This window comes from Amphiura filiformis, chromosome 6, assembly GCF_039555335.1.
Source record: "Amphiura filiformis chromosome 6, Afil_fr2py, whole genome shotgun sequence".
NCBI lineage: Eukaryota > Metazoa > Echinodermata > Ophiuroidea > Amphilepidida > Amphiuridae > Amphiura > Amphiura filiformis.
Window position 1 is genome coordinate 72,787,077 of NC_092633.1, and position 20,021 is coordinate 72,807,097.

Sequence of the window (20,021 nt, forward strand, 5' to 3'; positions counted from 1 at the left end):
TCTGTTGCTTAACATTTTGAGAGAGTTATGTTCAATCCAGATAAAGGTCAATATTTAGCATGACATCTTATTCTGCATTTTTCTGTTGTTGTGGTTCTCTCCTGCAAATCCACTCAAAGGATTAGCCTTGTTCTTGAAACGCCCTCGCAACAACACAACTTTGCCGCAGTATTTTCCCACTGCAGCTAAATTCTTAGTGTTATTTGTTTAACCGCATGCAACATGTCAGACTATATATTGGGCCATATTCACTCAAGAACTTATCAGGTAATGTATCAAAAGTAATACAAATGTATTTTGTAAAGGATAAGAAAATAACCTTTGAGAGTGAGTGGAGTTCTTTTTTTGATCACACTTTATTGTTATAGTCATATGCCTTCCCTACCTATCCTCTGTAGCCCTGTGGCCCAAAAGGCGGCAAGTCTCCTACTCCAGCTGTCCCTGTTTCTTCTTTCCCTGTCTGCCTCCAGGTAGTCTGGACCAACTTTCCTTCTGCCTTCTGATTATATATAAAGCTAATATATATATATATCCTACTCCAGCTGTCCCTGTTTCTGGCTATTGGCTTGGCTTCATTCAGGGTTCGGTTTTTGCTGGCAAAAACCTGTTTTTGCCGGCAAGGGTGGCAAAAACTGGCAAAACTCTATTTTGCCAGTTTTTGCCTAGTTTAAACCGCAAAATGGCAAAAACTAGCAAAAACTCACTTATAGTCACTCAAATATTAAAAAGTAACACAGAAAGCTCATAAACATTAACACACAACTTTTAATGAATCATTCAACTTATTTTTTGTCTCATCAAGTCCTTAAAATGATAAAGTTTTGAATTTGATATATGCCACATTTCGGTTAAATGCACTTGAGCAATGAAAACGCATGCCTTTAATTTTACTTAATGTTACTTATAATTAAAAAAATCTGGCCTTGTTTACACTCAGGAAATTATTTTTGTAACTTAATAATTTGTTTTGAGATGAAAAAACTGAACTTCAAATCACTTTTTTTTTTGCCATTTTTGCCGGCAAAACTGGCAAAAACTGTTTTTGCAAGCCCGCGGTTAAAACCGCGTTTTTTTTTTTTCCACCTGCGGCAAAAACCTGCGAACCCTGGCTTCATTCCATAACATCCACCCCAGATTCCTCCTTTCTTTTCCTGTCCACCTCCAGGTTGTCTGGACCAACTTTCCTTCTGCCTTCTGATCATATACAAAGCTAATATATATATTTTTTTTAATGATTATTAGGTGGCACCCTAATGGATCCAGATGCAGAGCCAGGTGCTCGTCTCATGTGTCATCTTCTCTTACGTCTCTTCTGGGCTTCCAATGATTCTATTGCAACGTCCGAGACAAGCAGTGGAAGTACCATTATCAAATCATCCTGCAATCAACGGCTACTTGCTGCAGCTCATAGGAGTATCAGTGTGGAGGCTTTATTGGGAGTTCTGAAGGCTTTACTCCTGTTAGGTAAATATACACTACAGTCCTTTTGGCTTCCTCAAGGAAGTAATGCCTCTACTTTATTGCAGGTACTTTGTGCGTGTACAGAGTCACTGCCTTTGATCTTGAGTGTAAACACATCAGTTTTATTTAATCAATGCAAGTGATTAATGCTGAGCCCACTTGTGCTCGCACAGACATCAATGCCTCGAGGCAGCCAAATTGACTACAGGTGTAACAATCATCCTTTGTCAATTTGTAAGCATGTAATTGACTATCATCAGCATCCATGCGGGAATCATTGAAAGTCATTGAAAATTGCATAAAAGCCACAATGTGCAACCTTTTTAAAACAATTTGGTTAATTATTGGCATATTCTTAATGTTTACTCATCTCCAACACTTCATTGGAATCGGCCAAATGTGTTGGGATTATAGGACAACAGAGAAATTTTGAAAGACATTAAATTACCCTAGAGCTCCTTAGTTAGCAACCAAAACCTGTTATGATTTGTGCTCTTATTTGTACAGGTGATGCTGGTTTAGGTGGCTCCAATGGAAGCGGAGCAGAAGATGATGAACCACCAGCTGTGTTTAGGTCTAACACGAAAGGAGCAGCACCAGGAGCAGCAGCAGCAGCAGGAGGGACTACCAGTGCCTCAGCTGGTACAATGGAATCAGCTAGTCTGAGTGAATATGCTAGATATACACTCAAGACTATATGTAGCCAAGAATGGGTGAGGGAAATCTTCCTGAAAGATCCAGAGAAGCTATGGACTCCTGAAGTGCTATTGGATGAAGTGTTGACTTGTAAACAGGTAAGCATTTAATCACTCAGTTTCAATCCAATCCCAAAATGCTGAAATGCTGACATTCTCTGGTTATGTTATATCTTGTTATATTGAAATCTACAAATTGAAATCAAAATGGCTAACATTTAGAAATGACAAGGTGGGCTGTCGTTTTTGTACAGCTAAGATGCAATAATTAACTGTCAGATTTTTTGTTTAACCTAAAGAAAAATCCAGGAACTGCAGTCAATTTATCTTAATAAAAGCTTAATTAAAGCTATTGATATTGAGCTGGTTCTTCACGTATGTGAGCTGCCCCAAAAGCCATTTCTAGAGCTTCTAGGTAATAACTTGTTTAGTGATTCAAAACTGACAGTAGAGCAAAAATAGCAGAGTTATCAAATGATTAAGAAAATGGTAATCCACTTTTAACTGCCATCAATTGGTCTTAGCGCAACAATAGCATAGTTGTTATCGAATTATTAAGAAAAACGTAATCCATATCTTAAACCCCTCACTGACCAATCTAGCTCACAAATTGTTTTGTTCTCTTATAATAGACATTGCTTTGTTTTGTGTCATAAAATATGTCATTTTACTAAACGGCAGTATCAGTATTAGCATGAACAATAAAACTAGAAGAAAAGACACACATTGTTTGGCTTGAAATGAATGTGCTGACTGATTTTCTTTTCTCTTGACAGGCTCAGTATCTTCTTCAACTAATATGCTATCCAGGTGGTGTTCCTGCAGTTGAGCATACATCAGACAATGAACAGAAACAAACCATCACTAGGATACTAAAGGTAATACCAATGAATACGAATGGACAAGTTGGACTGCCATGATGAATTTTGTAAATTAGAAAACAGTATAATACTGTATTGCTTCACAATGTCCATGCAATATTTGTGTTGAGAATGTGTGTGAAATGCATTCTAAATGCAGCCAGAATTTTGCTAGATTTTGCTAGAATCATGTAATGTATGTCATGTGTTGTAATGTTAATATCATGTAATTATTGTTTGATTTTGGCCTTTATCAGAAAAATATCAGAAGTACATTAATTTGTCCACTTTGTAGGGCGAGACTGGTAGGCAGAATGTTTTTCGGGGGATTGCAGATTTTGAAAAAGTGTACCTTTTTTCAGGGGTGGGGCAGTTTTGTGAAAAGTGAACCTCTCTTCACAAACATACAAAACCTGATTTTGTTGTTGTAGTATATATCATATTCCCACTATTTGACATGTAACAAATGAATGTGATTTTTCATGTTTGCTAGACATTGGACCAGTGGGGTTTGAGAGTATCATGGCTAGAGTTACAACTCATGCTGAAACAAAGAAGCCAAGAGGATGGGTCTCCCAGTTCTCTCCTAGACAACATAGCTAAGGCAACCATTGAGGTCTTTCAGCAACAAACAGAAGATAGCAGTGACCGAAGCAGTGGTAACAATGGGTCAAATGGAGGCAGGCAATCAAGAAGAAGTCTGCAACAGAACAAGTGAGTTGGCTGTAGAAATTATCTGCAATTATCAGGCAGCCCCTAGACTCAAGGCCATTATTAAGCTGCTTCCATTGCCATTTGTCATAAACTGGACAAAACTAGAGTATTCAAACAGCATAATATGCAAGCTATGGATTATAGATACAAAAAGGATTGAAATGTACAAGATATTAAAGGGGTATAAAGTAAATAAAAATATCTTATAGTGTAATGAAGATTACAACATTTTTATGAGAACATTTACTGGCTTGTGTACAGACCTTGAATTGAGGCTTATAACACCGCAATTTGCACCCCAATGTATGCCTGTCGTGATACAACTTTTAATGTAAGAGGTGGTATGTTAAAAGCATACCTCGAGGGTCTTCCTCGAGAAGAGAGGATGTAGCCATGGAATCTAAGCTTATTCCCTACACAGTTGATAAGATGCTCAGTATTGGTCAAACTAGTGACAAACTTAAGGCCAGTGTAATGGGAGAGAACATGGACCTTTTCGAGCATCATTATTTCTGAATTGTATGTCAAAAGTATATAAAACTATACATTTTTGGAAAGGAAATGAGTCAAGGAATCCCATGGTGACGTCAGATTTGTTCAAAAATCTTGAGTTTTTGAAAAAATCACAAAAATTCACTTTTTTACCCCAATTTTTTTGTGACAACTTAGAAAAAAATCCGTTCGGTGTAAAAAAAAACATTAGTTAGCTTTTCATAAAGAAGAGACATGAACTTAGGGAAGGTTTTTTATTTTTTGAAATTCGTCTCTTTTTTGAAATATTGAAAAAAAACATGTGAAAAAAGCAATTTTGTCACTCTATTAAAGGTCCGTAACCCGATCGACAGCATCATCCCCGATTTTTTTCATTGTTGATGAGGTTTTGGTATCACATAATAGATACTATTTTTCTCATTACTATCCTGAAATTTGACGCTCCAAGTCGATGTATTTCGGAGAAATCATGAAACACAGCGGTTTTACAGGTTACCAGTTGTTCGCATTTTACACGACACGGGAGTTTTGGGTAGTCATAGAATGAAATTGGAATAGATTCGGAAGACTTCACCCCAGTACCAATTAGTCATAAAAATACATCAAATAGGCCCCTAATGTCAAACTATAGATGGCGCTATAATGATATAAAACAAAAAACAAAAATAAAGAAATACATAAGAGGCGAAATAAATAAGGAAACATGACCTATATTGTCAAGCATGATACGAGGAATATGAAAAAATTATGAGAGCACCTCCCCCATTAAAAAATTAGTTTAAAAATAAAACAAAGAAAAATCATAAATATGTGAAAATGTGCATCATATAGCTAAAAATAAAGAAATAATTAAGCGAAGTAAATACAGCATGGGCTATCTTGTCAAGAATGATAATGGCGCAGTGATATGGAATGTTTTTTAAGATTAATCAGTATGAATAGAGGGTATAAAAGTGTACAGAGGCGAGCCGGTTTTCAGTGCCAAGGCGAACACTTCCTGTTTCCACCGGGACATGCGCCGGCCGTTGTTTGGGATGCCTGACCAGAATGCAATTCACGCGTACCAGTGTATTGGCTTGCTAATATGCTAATTATTCACATTTATGCTGAAATTGTTCCGTTTTCTCACATAGATGGATAAAGGGACAATATTTGACATTGTATGTAAGTTTGAAGAGAATCCATATCCTAAACCGATAGGGTTACCCCCCTTTAAGCTAAAAATTGCACAGAATGGTGTATATTTTTGTTTAAAACAAATATTTTGAAAAAATGAGAAAACCTTCCCTAGGCTTTGATGTACTCTAAGCGATAGTGCAAAAAAGTTTACCTTTTGCTTGCATATTTTTCGAGTTATCTTGTCACAAAAATCGTGCAATATTGTCAAAAGTGAACTCTGAGAAATCGACGTTTTAGTAAAAAAATTTCAAAATTATGCCCAAAACGTCCTTATATTTTAAAACGGTAAGACTTTCATGCTTGTAAAAGCTGTATCTGGTGCATGGTCTAAATATGCACCTTTTTGCACCAATAAATCTACAATGTCTGCTTTCAGTGCGCCAAAATTCAAAATAATTAAAAAATCTGAGTGGCATTTTGACTGCAAATTTTTGTTTTGTTTACACCACGTTTGCTGGCGTGAACAACAAACCAAATGCGCCTAGACTGCGTTGGACATACGCGCAGAGTTGCGCCGCGTCACGCTAAGCGAATCGCGCGCGTAATCAAAATATTTCGCATTCGCGCATTTCTGACTCATTATTTCCCGCCAATTTACTCAGCTGTCTTGAGCCATGTGACTTTTTAGAGTTGAAAAGAGTGAAACAAATCAAGCAAAAATATGAGTAAATATTAGCAAGTTGTATTTTATCAGTTTCAAGTGAAAGAATACATCTTAGTGTTGATAAATATCAAGAAATCTCAAATTCGGGCGTGAACGAATGTGTCTTCCATTACTCTGGCCTTAACAGGAATAAGTTGCAATAACATGATAAATAAATCAAATTGCAACCAATTTCATGGATCTGTGATACCATACAAATATGCCTTATTTCTACAGAGTGGACCAAGAAAGAAGTGGAGTGTGGTTTGTGGCTCCACTTATCTCCAAACTGCATAGTTCCGTACAAGGAAGAGTGCTGAGAGCTGCAGGAAATGTACTTGAGAGTGTAGGTCAAACATGGTCATCTAAAGGGACCAAAGATAAGGAGAAAGGTAAAAGGTAAGTCATCTTGTACTTCCTAACTTACATTGGTTACTTAAAATATGAACTTGGCACAAATTTGCGCATTGTTGGACAATGTTGGTGCATTCCATGCCTTTTTATAATTTGCTCTTATTGTAACTCATGACCGTATTATACTAAGTAGTAGTTATCAGTGCAGTGTTTTTTGTTTTTCACATCTACATTCAGTTGCTTTATCAGAAAGTGATTCACCAATATATTCATTGTAAATCAGCAGCATACAATTGTTAAATCCCTAGTCGCCATACACGACATATCACCAGTGATTTATGTCTCAATCACTGCAACTGCTAATATATGATATGCAACTATTACTTTTGACTATTTTTTTTCTCTCTTCAGTCAAATGTCAATGGTGAACCACCAGCCTTTGTTATCTCTAATCCTGACCTGTCTCAAAGGGCAAGATGAACAAAGGGAAGGTTTACTAACATCATTACAAACACAACTCACTCAGTTTCTACAGTCACCTAAAGATGTAAGTATCACACTCCATTATATAGTAAAATATTTGTATGGAATGCGTGTGGTAAAAGATAAGACTCAAAATAACATGCATACATACTAAATTTGCTGTGTGCTTTGTCAAAAGGAATCACTGCGCAAACAAATTACTGCCGTAGGGCAGAAAAATACACAAAAAGCAAAAATGCACAAACTTAGACACTCATATGTCTTTTAACAATTTTTGAAGATGGTCTCTCTGATGGATTCTACTAATAATTGTATTTGAATAATAAGTAGGTCAAATGTAGTGATTATATTGGAAGTAAGTAAACCCACATTGTGTAGCAACTCTTGCCTCGATATTCATCTGTTCACAGGGGAGACGGAAGTAGGTAGATAGCTAACATTAATGTTCTTGATTATTTGTGCAGGATCGATGGGAAGATCCCAAGAGTAGAAGAATGATGCACGAAGCTTTACAACTCAGACTCAGCTTGGTAAGGGAGCAAGTTAAGATGTAGAAAACAAATTGAAACTTAAAGGTGCTGGCAGAGATATAACTGCTACAAGAATGGGCTATTTCGCTTGAAAGCCATACACCCCTGATGGAAGACATGACATTAATCTTAAACACAGGCAGTGTGAATTTCAAATGGGTTTACCCAAATGAGTGACTCCATTTGAAATCTACACCCTTGTGTGGGAGATTAAGGGCATGTCTTCCATAGGAGGTGTATGAATTTCAACTGGAATAGCCCCAATTGGTCCAGAAGTGTAGAAGTAGAAAGAAATGTTATAGATAACATATGCTTCAGTAATGCCTTTGTTAGTCTCTGTTGGCTATTATTTGAATAGCTGTCTGCTAGCATTTTGAATTCAATTGCCTTTTGCCTTGCATGCATCAAGATACTCAGTAGATTCTAAGTCCTTTAATTTCAATGTAGAAATATCATTTCCGGCTTATTCTTTTAAGGATGAGAAATAAGATGTATAAGCCTAAAAAACATGCTTATAATAAGGAAAGTGTAGAAAATGTGAGCGTCCATGGCTACCAATCTCTGAGTGGCCCTCTATGTAGGTCAGATTAGGAACGTGACTGTTTGCTATGAGTTACAAGAATAAGGATATAATACAAAGTGCCACCACAAATGCTGAGCAGTCAGAATAGTTAGCTGTTTTGAGCTGGTCGAATCATGGTATTATGTGAATTAATAATGACCTTTGGAGAAAATTGTTTTGGTTATTTTGATGCTGGCTTGACAGAGAATTCAAATATTATTGTTACACTCTTATAGGCCTTGTGGTTCTTAAGTTCTGATGTGTATAATTTGATCAGTAAGAGATATGGTATGTGATGTGATTTTGCCAGTCAATCAAAGAGTTACCAGTATTTTAAAGCCGCACTCTCTTAACCTTGGTCATGATTTTCTGAAGAATTAAAAAGCAATTATGTTTGTATTTATGATAGGCTTACTGCCTTTATGAAAAATATTATGAAGTAAAAATGTGCCACTGATGACAATAGTGTTAATATATAGGCAAACATAAACTGAGAAAAGTTTAACTTCAAATTTGCTTTTTATAATATCATTATTCCTCCTTACTGATATGTGCTCAAAATGCTCAAAATGCACCCAAAACCCTGCACTAATTGTGATCGAACTTACTGGGTTTGAGCCAAACTTTTGGTGTAGGATTAAGTTTATTTATTTGTTTGATCTCAATTCATACTGCAAAAGTACGCTATTGGTAAGATCCTGCTAGATTGAAAGTTCAGGCCCCTAAAAACTTAATTTTACTAGAAAGGTTATTTTTGTGGATAAACAGTTTCCAACAGCTTGCTTTTTAACTTTACAAGAGTGTGATAATATAATGGAGTTACAATAAGCTAGGAAAATAGATAAATTTCACTGATGTAATATAAAAAATATAGACTTGTAGCAGCCAATCTTTACAGGTTGAAGAGGGTGAAGATGTAATCAGATTGAAACAATAGAAGAACTTATAGGGGCACAGTGTGTTATAGGACATTCATTAACAATGAGAGTTAACTGCACAGCCTATTATATATAGGCGTATAATATAGTGCTTGGGTAACTTAATTAGATCTGGGAAAGGAAGACACAACTTCTGAGAAGGCCTACATATAACTTTCATTCGCAAACCAAGGATGCCCAAGGATTTGACGCAAGTCTAGTAGATCTTGCTTAAAAGCAATTTCTGTTTATTTTCCAATAAAAAAAGAGTGTAGAATTATAACAGTACCAGTACACAGGTTGATACAAAACAACAACAACAACAAAACAAAAAGAGTTAATCCAATTGACCTGCTTTTCTTGCTTTTCTTAGGTGGGCAACATGTTTGACACCATTCTGAGAAGTAACCAATGGACCACAGAGTTTGCTCTACTACTATTACAACTAATAACCACTGGGACAGTTGATATCCATTCCAACAGGTAAAGTATTACTGGTTTGAGGCCAGGGATTTAGGTTTTTAACTCCCTGGTAAGGCCACCCTTCTAAGATGATAAAATTGGCTTTCTCCCTGTTCAGGTGGGCCATTCAATACATCAACACTTTGGTTGATTGTGTTCAGTAACTCATCGTAAGACTTTAAGTACATATAGACATCACAAAACAAAGCAGCACTATGTAGTATATGGTGGCCTACTTTCCTGAATTCTTCAATGTTTTGCTTTTCCAAGTTGTATTTAAAGTCCATTAAAGTTGTGTACAGTAACTCATTGTAAGATTGTAAGTACACACAGACATCACAAAAGAAAGCGGCACTAATATGGTCACCTACTTTCTTGTGTAGTTCAATGTTTTGCTTCTTTTCCAAGTTCTATGTAAAGTCCATTAAAGTTACAATAATACACTTTCTACAAATCTTGGGAATCAGAGAGCAACAAATTGGATTTATTACTAAGTTATATCTTTCTTGTTTTGACTCTAGTGAGTTGTTTACCACGGTGCTAGATATGCTATCAGTGTTGATCAATAGTACACTGAATAGTGATGGCGGTGGCAGTCCAGGGAGTGGTGAAGAAAAGGGAAGACAACATCAGACACTGATTAAAAAACTTAAGGTAAGAAATCAGAAAAAGTATTGCACAACTGCGCATAAGTACATTTTGTATAGCAGGACGTTTTTTATTTTCAACTTCTCTGCATCAATTTTAAAACCACAAATGTGAAAGCCCTCAATTTCTTTTTCTCCATAAGATTAATGTGTTTCAAACTATGAATAACACAATCTACAAAAATGCACAAAAATGCTAAATTTGTGAGAAATTAGTACAGCTAAAATTCCTTAGTGCCAACATACCTTACTTGAGGCAGTGAACCATCAAAAGAGGTATCAACACTGCACTGTAATACATTGTACAAAACTGTCGCAAATTAAGTATATGAAGGGTACTTGCAAATAACATACCAGAATTCACTCTGGGTCCTAACAACTTTTTGAGAAATTTGTTGTGTTTCTTTATATATAATTTTGGCGCTCATTTGGCATATTTTTATTTTGGCTGCACTACATTTTGATGGCCACCCCATATTTTTCAACCTTGCTATGGCCCTGCATTCACTAATGGCCCAGGTGTAACCCAAGTTTGCTGTATTCCTTATTTATTTTATCATGCATGCTTCAATTTACTATAAATCCTGGCTGTTTAAGAAAAAAACTAGTTAGTTTTATTATTTGAATGTGTTAACAATGATTCTATTGTATTTGTGTGCAGAAAGAGTTAGGGGATAAACATTCTGACGGCATTGACAGGATAAGGCAGCTACTTCCAGTGCCAAAGAAACCATGTGAAGTGATCACCTGTGAACCTATGGGAGCTCTAGTGGACACCAAAGGAAACAAAATTGCTGGATTTGATTCCATTGACAAGAAACAGGTACATTAATGGCATGAAATGAAACATTTACTGAAAGATAAACACCCAAATAAATTAAAAGATATCCCTACTTGCTTGATATGTCATAACTTTGAGCACAATTAATTAAAAGCAACAAAAAATGATGAATGTGATGAGATGTCTGGTAGCTGCAGTAAAAAGTCTAAATAAATCTGAACAATCAAGAAAATAATGATTGATTGAAATTGTGTGCAAACAGAAAAAAATCAAACAGTTGTGTCTTGTTGTTATGATTGTTGAGCAGCCAATTGGCATGTTTGTGTATTATTTCCGCATTTATGCTCATTTACGGTCGGCTCATAACTCTGAACAAGTCAGAAATTAAGTTTAGTAATAACCTTAAGATGATAACTACGAGCAAATGCTAAAATTATGTTTCAGCTGAAAGAAAAAAAAGAAACCATTTTTTTAAATATCTTTATTATTCTAGGGTCTACAAGTTGCATCGAAGCAAAAAGTCAATCCATGGGACACACTAGAAGCCAACAGAAATCCAGCTCCTCTCTCCTGGTCATGGTTCGGTGCAGTGCGTATGGAACGCAAGCCTCTTAAGTACCAAGAACAGCACCGTATGACTCTGTACCACACTCATGGCAGACAAAAAGACGATGACTATTTCTTTGGTCCACCTGTTCTGCCTCCGGACGAGGAGGAGCCTCCCCAGCCGGTGCCACAAGAGGCAGAGAAGCCACCTCAGGAGGTACCAGCACCTCAGGAGAGCAAGATGGATAGCAGTTCAAGCAGTGGACCGGAAGCACCTGCACAGACAAAGAAGCGCAAGAGACCAAGGAGACAGAAATCAAATCCAAGTCAGGCTGTCATAAGAGATGTAAGCTTACACAGGTCACTTATTATGATGGAGGGTCTATTTCTTAGCTTAAATTCAGTTTTCTATCTCTATTACTCACCTGAATAAATAATACATTTATTCATTTCATTTATTTCAATTTTTCTGTCATTGCAAATAACAGCATACAAAAACAAAAGAAAATGGTAGATGGGCTCCCCATAAAATGATAAAGGAATGAACATGAAAAAACAATGAAATGTGTGATAATAGAACACAACATATTTGAATATTAAGTCATGTTAAATGATGAAAGTGAAAGATCTGTACAATTTCAGTGGACTCAGGTTCTGAGTGGGATTTTTTGTACAATCCAGGGAATGAGCATTTAAGGCAAAGAAGTGTTCCTGGCTCATGCCCATCATTTACACCTTTCCTCAACAGAATACATGCCTTGTATATTCAAACTTGCATGTCAAGTAATTCTGTCAACTTCCAGGTTTAGTTTTTGAAGGACTTTGATCTACATTTTATTTCTCTTGAGTTTGGTTGTAATGTTTTAGTACTTTTGTGCAGTTGCAGCACATGCATGGCAACTAACTGCCCTTGTATGTGTGTACATGCTCTATCAGATTATTTTAGTGTGCACAATTTGATACTGCGACCAGTAAAATATGAAATATAGTTTTGAATAGTCTCAGCTAAATCTTCCATGTGGCTGCATGCTGTGTACTTATTCCTGGATGACTTAATCAGATCATATTTTTTGTTCCATCTTGTTTGTTGTTGCAGCAGTTCCCATTCAATCAAAATATGAATTTTCCAGGGGAGCAGCGTCAATTCATGCAGCCACCTCAGCCATATCAAATGCCCAATCAATTCCCATATCAACAACCTCTACCTCCAGGTAAGTACAGTGTTGAGTTTGTATCCATCTGGCTTCAGCCATAAAGGAGGATGTTGTTTTAGTGTTCTGTGTGTATGTCCATAATGTGTGTTTGATTTTGGTTAGGTTTCCAATCTCTTATTCTCCTATTCAGTTGATAGTGATTCTCTTAATTCCACTGCAAAATCAATGTATAGGCAAGGGCAAAACGAAGTTGGGTGCCAGTGAAAAAAAAAGCTGTGCGTTTGTAAACAACTTGTGCATTATAGGGTAAATAAGGGCAAACATAAGCTTCATATCAACACAACACATTTCTGGACCAACCCATGTCTAGAATCCTCTTCCCAGTCAGAATATCTGCTAGTTGTTTGGTCAATGTGGCATGCCAGTCATGACAGAGAGGAAGCACATTCCTGTTGGCCATCTTGTAGTAATCAATTAAAGCTTATTATATAGGCCTATATACTGGGGATTTATTGGGAAATTATATATTGTAATTTATATTTTAGATGCTTTTTTCAGTGTGACAACCAGGGGGATGTGTGGTTTAAGAACCACTATTTTGTATTTATGATGAGTCCATACAAGCATACCATTTCTTTTCTTAGGTTTTGTCAGGTGAAACATGGCCTAATCTTGATCCTTTGTATAGCAAAATTCATTCTGAATTCTGACAAATTTGTTTCTCATTTTCTTTTATAACCAGTCATGAAAGTAAGGGCAATAAAGAGTAATATTCTAACATTGATTACTGAAGATAATGAACATGTAAAGACTTTCCCCAATTCTGGATTATATTCATGTTACTGTAAGAAAACACACACTAGTATTTGACTGTTCTGTGTGACACAATGGGGTAGCTCCTGACCCACAATTAGCAGTTTGCTGGGTGGATCCTCACTGGTTCTGATTTTGTTACTCTTGATTAGTTTGACCAAGCCAAAAATAATATGCATTGGGACTTCTTTAAAATTGTTATTATCAACTCCACACGATGTAAGAGTTCTGTTGTGCCATTAGCAACTGATCATTCCACTAATTAGCCCTCTATGTCTGGCAGTAACTGTGGTTGAGTTCCAATGTCCTCCAACATTTTTCTAAACCTCTAAGATTGTTTGGAATCTAGTAAAGATATCCTGCTTACTTTTATTGACTGAGACTTCTAACCAGGCCTGAGAGTGTGCCACATATGTGGAAACTGGCCGGTGTGTATTAGAGATACTGGTATGCTTCTGCTGAACAGAGTTGAGCATTCGGCTATGATTGCGGGAAACTATGTCACATGCCGGATCTTTATAGTACATCAGGTGTAGTGTTTGTAATAAGCCTACATCTTTAAGGGCCATACAGACACTCATCAAGTTTCACGAATCAGAACTCAAAATTGTAAAATTTTAATGTCAAACTGGTCCACAATTTGTGACACTTTGTAAGACTTCAGATTCGCAAATCAAAAATAGGTAATGCCATGGATTGAAGTTGAAGTCAGCATTGAGGGCAAGTTGATAAATAAAGGCGGCACAGTAATTTGTAATATTTTAAAAGGGCATCATGGCAACTGCTGAAAATTTAAGAAGGGCACCAAGGCAATTTCTCAAAAGTGAAGAAAACACATGTAAGCAGAAATGTTCCTTTTGACATGTTAACAACACATCAACATGAATTGTTTTTGCAATTTTAAGCTTTATGATGGCCAAAGGTGACAAATTCTGCAACCCTAAAATAGCATGACCTGCACACATGATGCAGAATGTATCCTACAGCATTCCCCTTGCCTTGAATGAATTGGACATGTCCTGAACATGATTCTTGTTAAAAAGTTTCATTTGTTTGATTTTTCCCTGTTTATTTGGAAGATTTATTACATCAATTTACATCCCCAAACCAGCCAAACTGTTCAGCTCGCTAGAGTTTGCAATCTTACTTCCTGGTTTTAGCGATCTTGATAGACCACACTCCAGTTGTGGTTTAGCAAGATCAATCTCAGCAGACCACACTTCAGGTGTATTTGGCATGGATTTTTGACCAGGATTGAGTGAATTGGACCGAGAATTTGTGCCAAATGTTTGTATTTTCCACTTGTTTCGCAACTTGTTAATGATTTTATAATGAAGGGGCATGGCAGGGGCATCGATGGCAACTTTGTCAGAGGGCACGGCAAGTGGCTGCCATTGGTAAAGGACATACTTTGAGGGCAGTACAGCAGTCGGGAGGGCACAGGCGGCATATGCTGTCGGTGCCATCGGTTAATTCGAGGGCTAGTGTTGCATGTAGTGGAAATTAGACACCTGACTAGACATGGTGAACATATTATGTTTACATGAATTGACATGACATAAAGTGTGTCCTGTTGCTTGCAGTGAATAAATAGTATGTCAAGGATACCAAGGATCCTACTTTAAATTCAGGATTGGAATCACTTTGATGTATTTCCTCTAAAAGGGATGTCATTTTCACCCCATTTGGATGTTTCTTGGTGGTGGGGAAATGGCTTAAACTTTGGTTTCATTGGCCTTGAATCAAGACCCACAAAAACCAAAGAAATATAAATGCAATTATTGGCTTCCTTAACTCATTTCCTATAAGATCAATGTATATGGATATTAAGAAGTACATTGCAGGTTTTTTTAGTTAAGTGGCTGAAACTGAAAATAATTGGCCATCCCACATGCCATCTACAAAACTATAACTCCAAGTACCAACCCATCAATACTTTTGCATTCAAATGATTTAAACTAAGCGCTTTCCAAATGTTATTAGCTCAGGCCTGATTATTCCCGATTTAAATCAGTTTTTTATTTTTTATTTTTTTTATTTTTTTTTTTTTACATTTCCGGAAGTAGATGGTGATATTTCATCATAAAAGAGCAAGAAAATTTTTGTTAGTGGGGAAATTAAGAAAGTGTTAATTATAAACTTTTTAGTGGTTGCATGCATTAAAAATGAAAAACAATTTTAGAAAAAACCCATACAATTATATGCCTCAGAAACCCAATTTTTACCCTCTGATATGGTTAAAACCCAGGAGCTTCGGGGGGCTTTGCCCCCTCGCTCCGCTCCCTCCGTTCGCCAACTTAAACAAAAACAGATTTTTTTTTTAGGACCACAATCAGGCCTGTATTAGCTACAAAAGCAATTTAAAGAAAGGAATTATGAGATCACATTGTATCAGGAGTAGAGAGATAAACTCATTACTTGGAAGTGGATCCATAACATCTGCCATTATGTTGTGTACGCTTCTCTCAATGGGTAGCCAGTGCATAATATCTTGGACCTCTTTAAACTACTTTTGGTTTTGTGAAGGTAGATCACTACTGTAAATCCAGGGCCTTTATGGGCCCGGGGGTAATGATGAACACACAGGCTCCCTGCAAACAGCAATGACGTGCAGGATTTCATAAGTGAGGGATGCAGTGGCTTATTTATATTGGGGGATAGAAGTTCAGGATTGAAGTTGATGTAATATCTTTGAACACTTAATGTTTTAAAGTGAGCGGAACGAAAGTAGCAATTTTCGCTCCCAGAATAACTTTCTCAGAACAAATTCAGTGCAAAGCGGGCACAAATGTGCAGTTATATAGCTAAAATGGTCAAAATAATAGGAAATGTTAAAAAGTGTGAGAAATTTTTTTTGACTACAATTTTAAAATAATATAAGCTAAAGTTTGGTCAGAAAATATGCAGTTGCTTAACATTAGGGTATGATTACATGGACCATCCCCCTCGTCGAATATTGAGGACTCACTCCAAAATTTTGTCACATTGATGAAAAGTGTGAAATCGGTGTAGAATTGACTGAAATTAAACTTGCTGCGAAATGTTTATCATTTACTCACGTACATCACGTAGCTAAGATGATGCTCGGACAACAATCATAATCTCCCAATTGTGTCTAGAGTGAGCGAGATGATTTGACAGTGATACAAAAGATAAAGATTTACTTACTAAGTAAATTGAATTTCTGGGTAATATATGACAAAAGATGTCAGGTATAAGCCATTGGGGACTTCTAGTAAGCTGGTAATCTCTCTCAATATCGCATTTCTGTTGTTAATTGTTACAATCATATCCCATCCTTTAAAGTTAGCGACCTAGTGCAAGCTACTGTCTACATATTTATTTTTCAACACGGATGAAGATTTAGGTGTTCTTTGAAACAAATACATAAAGAAGTAAAACACTGGCATACATTTATTTTCCTGTGTAAAGGTCATAGACACATTGCTGCAAAAGCTAATGGAAGCATATTGTTAGGGAGTACATTTGGATACAACCTTTTAGCAAGTTGTATATATAGGTTAAGAAACTGGCACCTGTATGACACCAGAGGATGAAGACCCAGCCATAGATTAAAAGTAAGCCACTGACTCACCTCATAAAAGGTTCCCAAAGCTGTGGATCAAAAGAAAATTATGTAAGTAGATATGCACCGCTAGAGGCAAGCTGACTTCTCTTTGCCTTTAATAATACCCTTTGCCATTATCATGTTATGATGGTTTGAAAAATGGTGTCAACACAGCCTACTTTATGAGCGGAAATTGACAGTTTCTTGAGACGAGAGATCATGTTTTCACCTGTCATGTTCCCATGTGCGGCATGCTTTCACCATATCTGTGTCAAGAGTGTGGAAAAAACAACTTTTTTTAAAGAAAAGTAGAAAAAGACTTTCCATATATGTTTTTAGGCAATGTTTCTTGACTATATATCTATTGAACGTTAACCTTACTTGGTATGTATGAAGGTGTAAACTATGTCCATAATTGTTACATTTAAATCATACATGCCACCCCACCTTTAAAGTTTAGTGGGGTTTTCAAATTTTTGTGTCCTTATTTATTTCTAGTCCATTTGGGGCATTTTATCTTAAATTCATGCAAGTTTTTCTCACCAGGTTCCCCCTGCTACCAACCACTTTGTTCATATCCTCTAAATGAAAAATATTTCATGCCTAAAAAGTTATTTGAGTTTTGAGAAACACATGAGTTTCTTCTGATGTTATAATCTCAATTTTGATGTGGGGATGAGGCCTTCAGTCAATTGGGTTATCCAACTTTAAATATTTTTTTATATCTTGGATCACAGATAGGCACATTCTTAATTAATTTAACAATTTCAACCAAAAGTAATATTATAGAAGTGTTCAATTAAATGGATAACCACCTGTGACTACTTTGACCCACCTTTTGGGCAACTGATTTTTGTTTGCCATAGAATAGAAATCCAGAAAGATAACCTCAATGCTGCCCTCTGAATCCTGAAGGAAATGTGAAACCCAAGATGTGTGTAAGACCACTTAGTTATATGTGACATGCCATGTCAAAAAGAGACATTTTTGGGCAGGATCGTAAATGGAGAAATAGCCAAAAATCTGCCTGGGGTGATTTTTTTACAATTTGGGTTTGTTGCGAATTTGTGATGTTATTAATGTTTAAAATATTGTCTGATAGTTTCAGACCGGAATATAACTGGCATCTTGTATTTTTGAGACATTTTTCAAGGTAATTCCTACTCTCAACATTGTCAATAATATTTTCAAAGGCTGATATCTCAATTTCCAATTTTATAATACCATAACTTACTAACTCAATATATTCGCTTAGGAATGTCCAATTTCATTGGGGGAAATGGCGTTATAAAGCAAAATATCTCTATATTTAAGATATGTAAAAACCTCAAAATTGATAACCTGCCCAAAAGTGTCTCCTTTTGACATGGCACGTCACATATTTGAAGCCTAACAAAATTTGTGTTGGAAAAGTAGTCTAATGATGTGGCAGGCAGGCAGGCAGGCAGGCAGGCAATATTCAAGAGTGCTTGTAATCAATGCCAAACGATAATGTCAGAGCTATGTTCAAAGCCAAAATCTTTTTTTTCTGTAGTCTCCTCCATGCACTGCTAGTTTGATTCCACTCACTGCCAATGATAACACACAAGTCCTTCTTGATTGGCTAAAATCTTCCTCACAACATCAACCACATCATCAAGCGCAACTTCAAACCATGCTTTTAATAGGTTAATTAGCTGGTTAATATTCAGGAGTTGTGACCATAGTCATAGAGAATGAAAATACTTACTTGATAAACTGGATCATGTTTTGAATGTGTGTGGTTAAAGTGCTTAATTTGATTCTTAACTAATGTTAAATATTAAGATTTTGTGTATGATTTATTCTCAAAAATGCAAGAATCTGAAGTTGCACATATTTAAAGGATGTTTGAGTCAGGCAATCAGGGATATCAGTGATTGAGCCTTTAAGAGTATTTGCTATAGCGATAAAAGAGAAAAAAATCCCAAATCTCCTGATAGTGAATTTGATTTAAAGCGTAAGGATTATACACATCATGAGGGACAAGACCTATTCACGCTGTCATTACTTTTGGTCAGTAGGGATGAAATTGAGTAGCGGAATAATGACAAAACATCCCCAGTGTGTAATGTGTAGATTACATCAAGGAAGCTCTTCATGTTGTTTTTGACTGGGTACACTATGTGATCTGACTAGCTTCTGTGTCACTGAACTTGGTCAGTGAAGAAGATTAGATTGGATTTTCTCTAAATGTATGCAACCAGTGGTTCTTGGCTGGTGAACTCATGATTTATACTCAGTCATAGGTATCATTTGGTATTTGTGTGATTTGGGAGAATTGTGGTTCCTATCTGATTAGATTGAACTTGGCAATCTGCATTGTGGTATTGAGTCAATGGTATTATTTCCAGTGATATATTTTTTAAATAAACCCCATTTGTAAAGCAAGACTTGGATTATGACCTTTAAGTTGGGGATTTCTATGTGATTTTACGGAGTGTCTTGGTTCAAATCAGTGTTTGTTGTTAGATGAGTAGATAATAATAATACCAGCACTTGATATCATAGTTAGAAAAGTCGACTTGTTATGATCCATATCAGGTGCAAAATTTATCTCAAGATCCATCCCAAGATATATTTCAAATTCGATGACCTCAAAGAGTTGATAAGATAAAACAAATTGTCAAGGCAATAATTTAACAAGCAGAAAAAAATGCAATAAGATCAGATTAAAGTCAACTCTGTAGAGAGTTGTTGAAGTTGTTTTTGAGATGTGAGATGATTGAGGTTTTCTCACATTAATCAGTAGTAATAATCACTATAAATGGGTAATACTTGACTTTTGTTGTTATTGCCAAGTGTTGCTACTAAGAAGCAATTAGTTTTCCCTTATGCAAATTCTACATTGCCACTATGATCCATCCCAATATAAAAATTTTAAAAGAAGAAAAAACACACCAAAAACAAACAAACACACACACACACAGCAAAAAACCTGATATTGTCTAATTACGTTGATATGCGAATATTCCTTGCACTAAGCATCTACAGTTTCTATAAATGTAAAAATGAAAGAATTCATGCTTTACTACATTCAAGATGGATTTATTTATTTTTTGAAATTGGTGGAAATGAGAATGTCATTTAAGTCTACATAGGAAATCAGGAAATGTTGGTATGTGGCAAGCTTATATTAAAG

General features: G+C 36.2%; 1 protein-coding gene across 3 annotated transcripts in view; it reads left to right on the top strand.

The window, feature by feature from the left end:
- LOC140155994 (mediator of RNA polymerase II transcription subunit 12-like protein) overlaps positions 1–20,021 on the top strand; it is a 112,153-nt gene that overhangs the window by 23,370 nt on the left and 68,762 nt on the right. For 2 of the 3 annotated variants that reach the window (XM_072179049.1, XM_072179051.1), the window contains exons 22-33: positions 1,243–1,464; positions 1,969–2,255; positions 2,933–3,034; positions 3,510–3,730; positions 6,282–6,443; positions 6,810–6,945; positions 7,346–7,411; positions 9,264–9,373; positions 9,874–10,006; positions 10,661–10,822; positions 11,274–11,672; positions 12,423–12,537. In XM_072179049.1, the coding sequence (XP_072035150.1) occupies positions 1,243–1,464; positions 1,969–2,255; positions 2,933–3,034; positions 3,510–3,730; positions 6,282–6,443; positions 6,810–6,945; positions 7,346–7,411; positions 9,264–9,373; positions 9,874–10,006; positions 10,661–10,822; positions 11,274–11,672; positions 12,423–12,537 (2,115 nt within the window). The remainder of the gene's footprint in view (positions 1–1,242; positions 1,465–1,968; positions 2,256–2,932; positions 3,035–3,509; positions 3,731–6,281; positions 6,444–6,809; positions 6,946–7,345; positions 7,412–9,263; positions 9,374–9,873; positions 10,007–10,660; positions 10,823–11,273; positions 11,673–12,422; positions 12,538–20,021) is intronic. The other variant, XM_072179050.1, reaches the window with a different exon arrangement.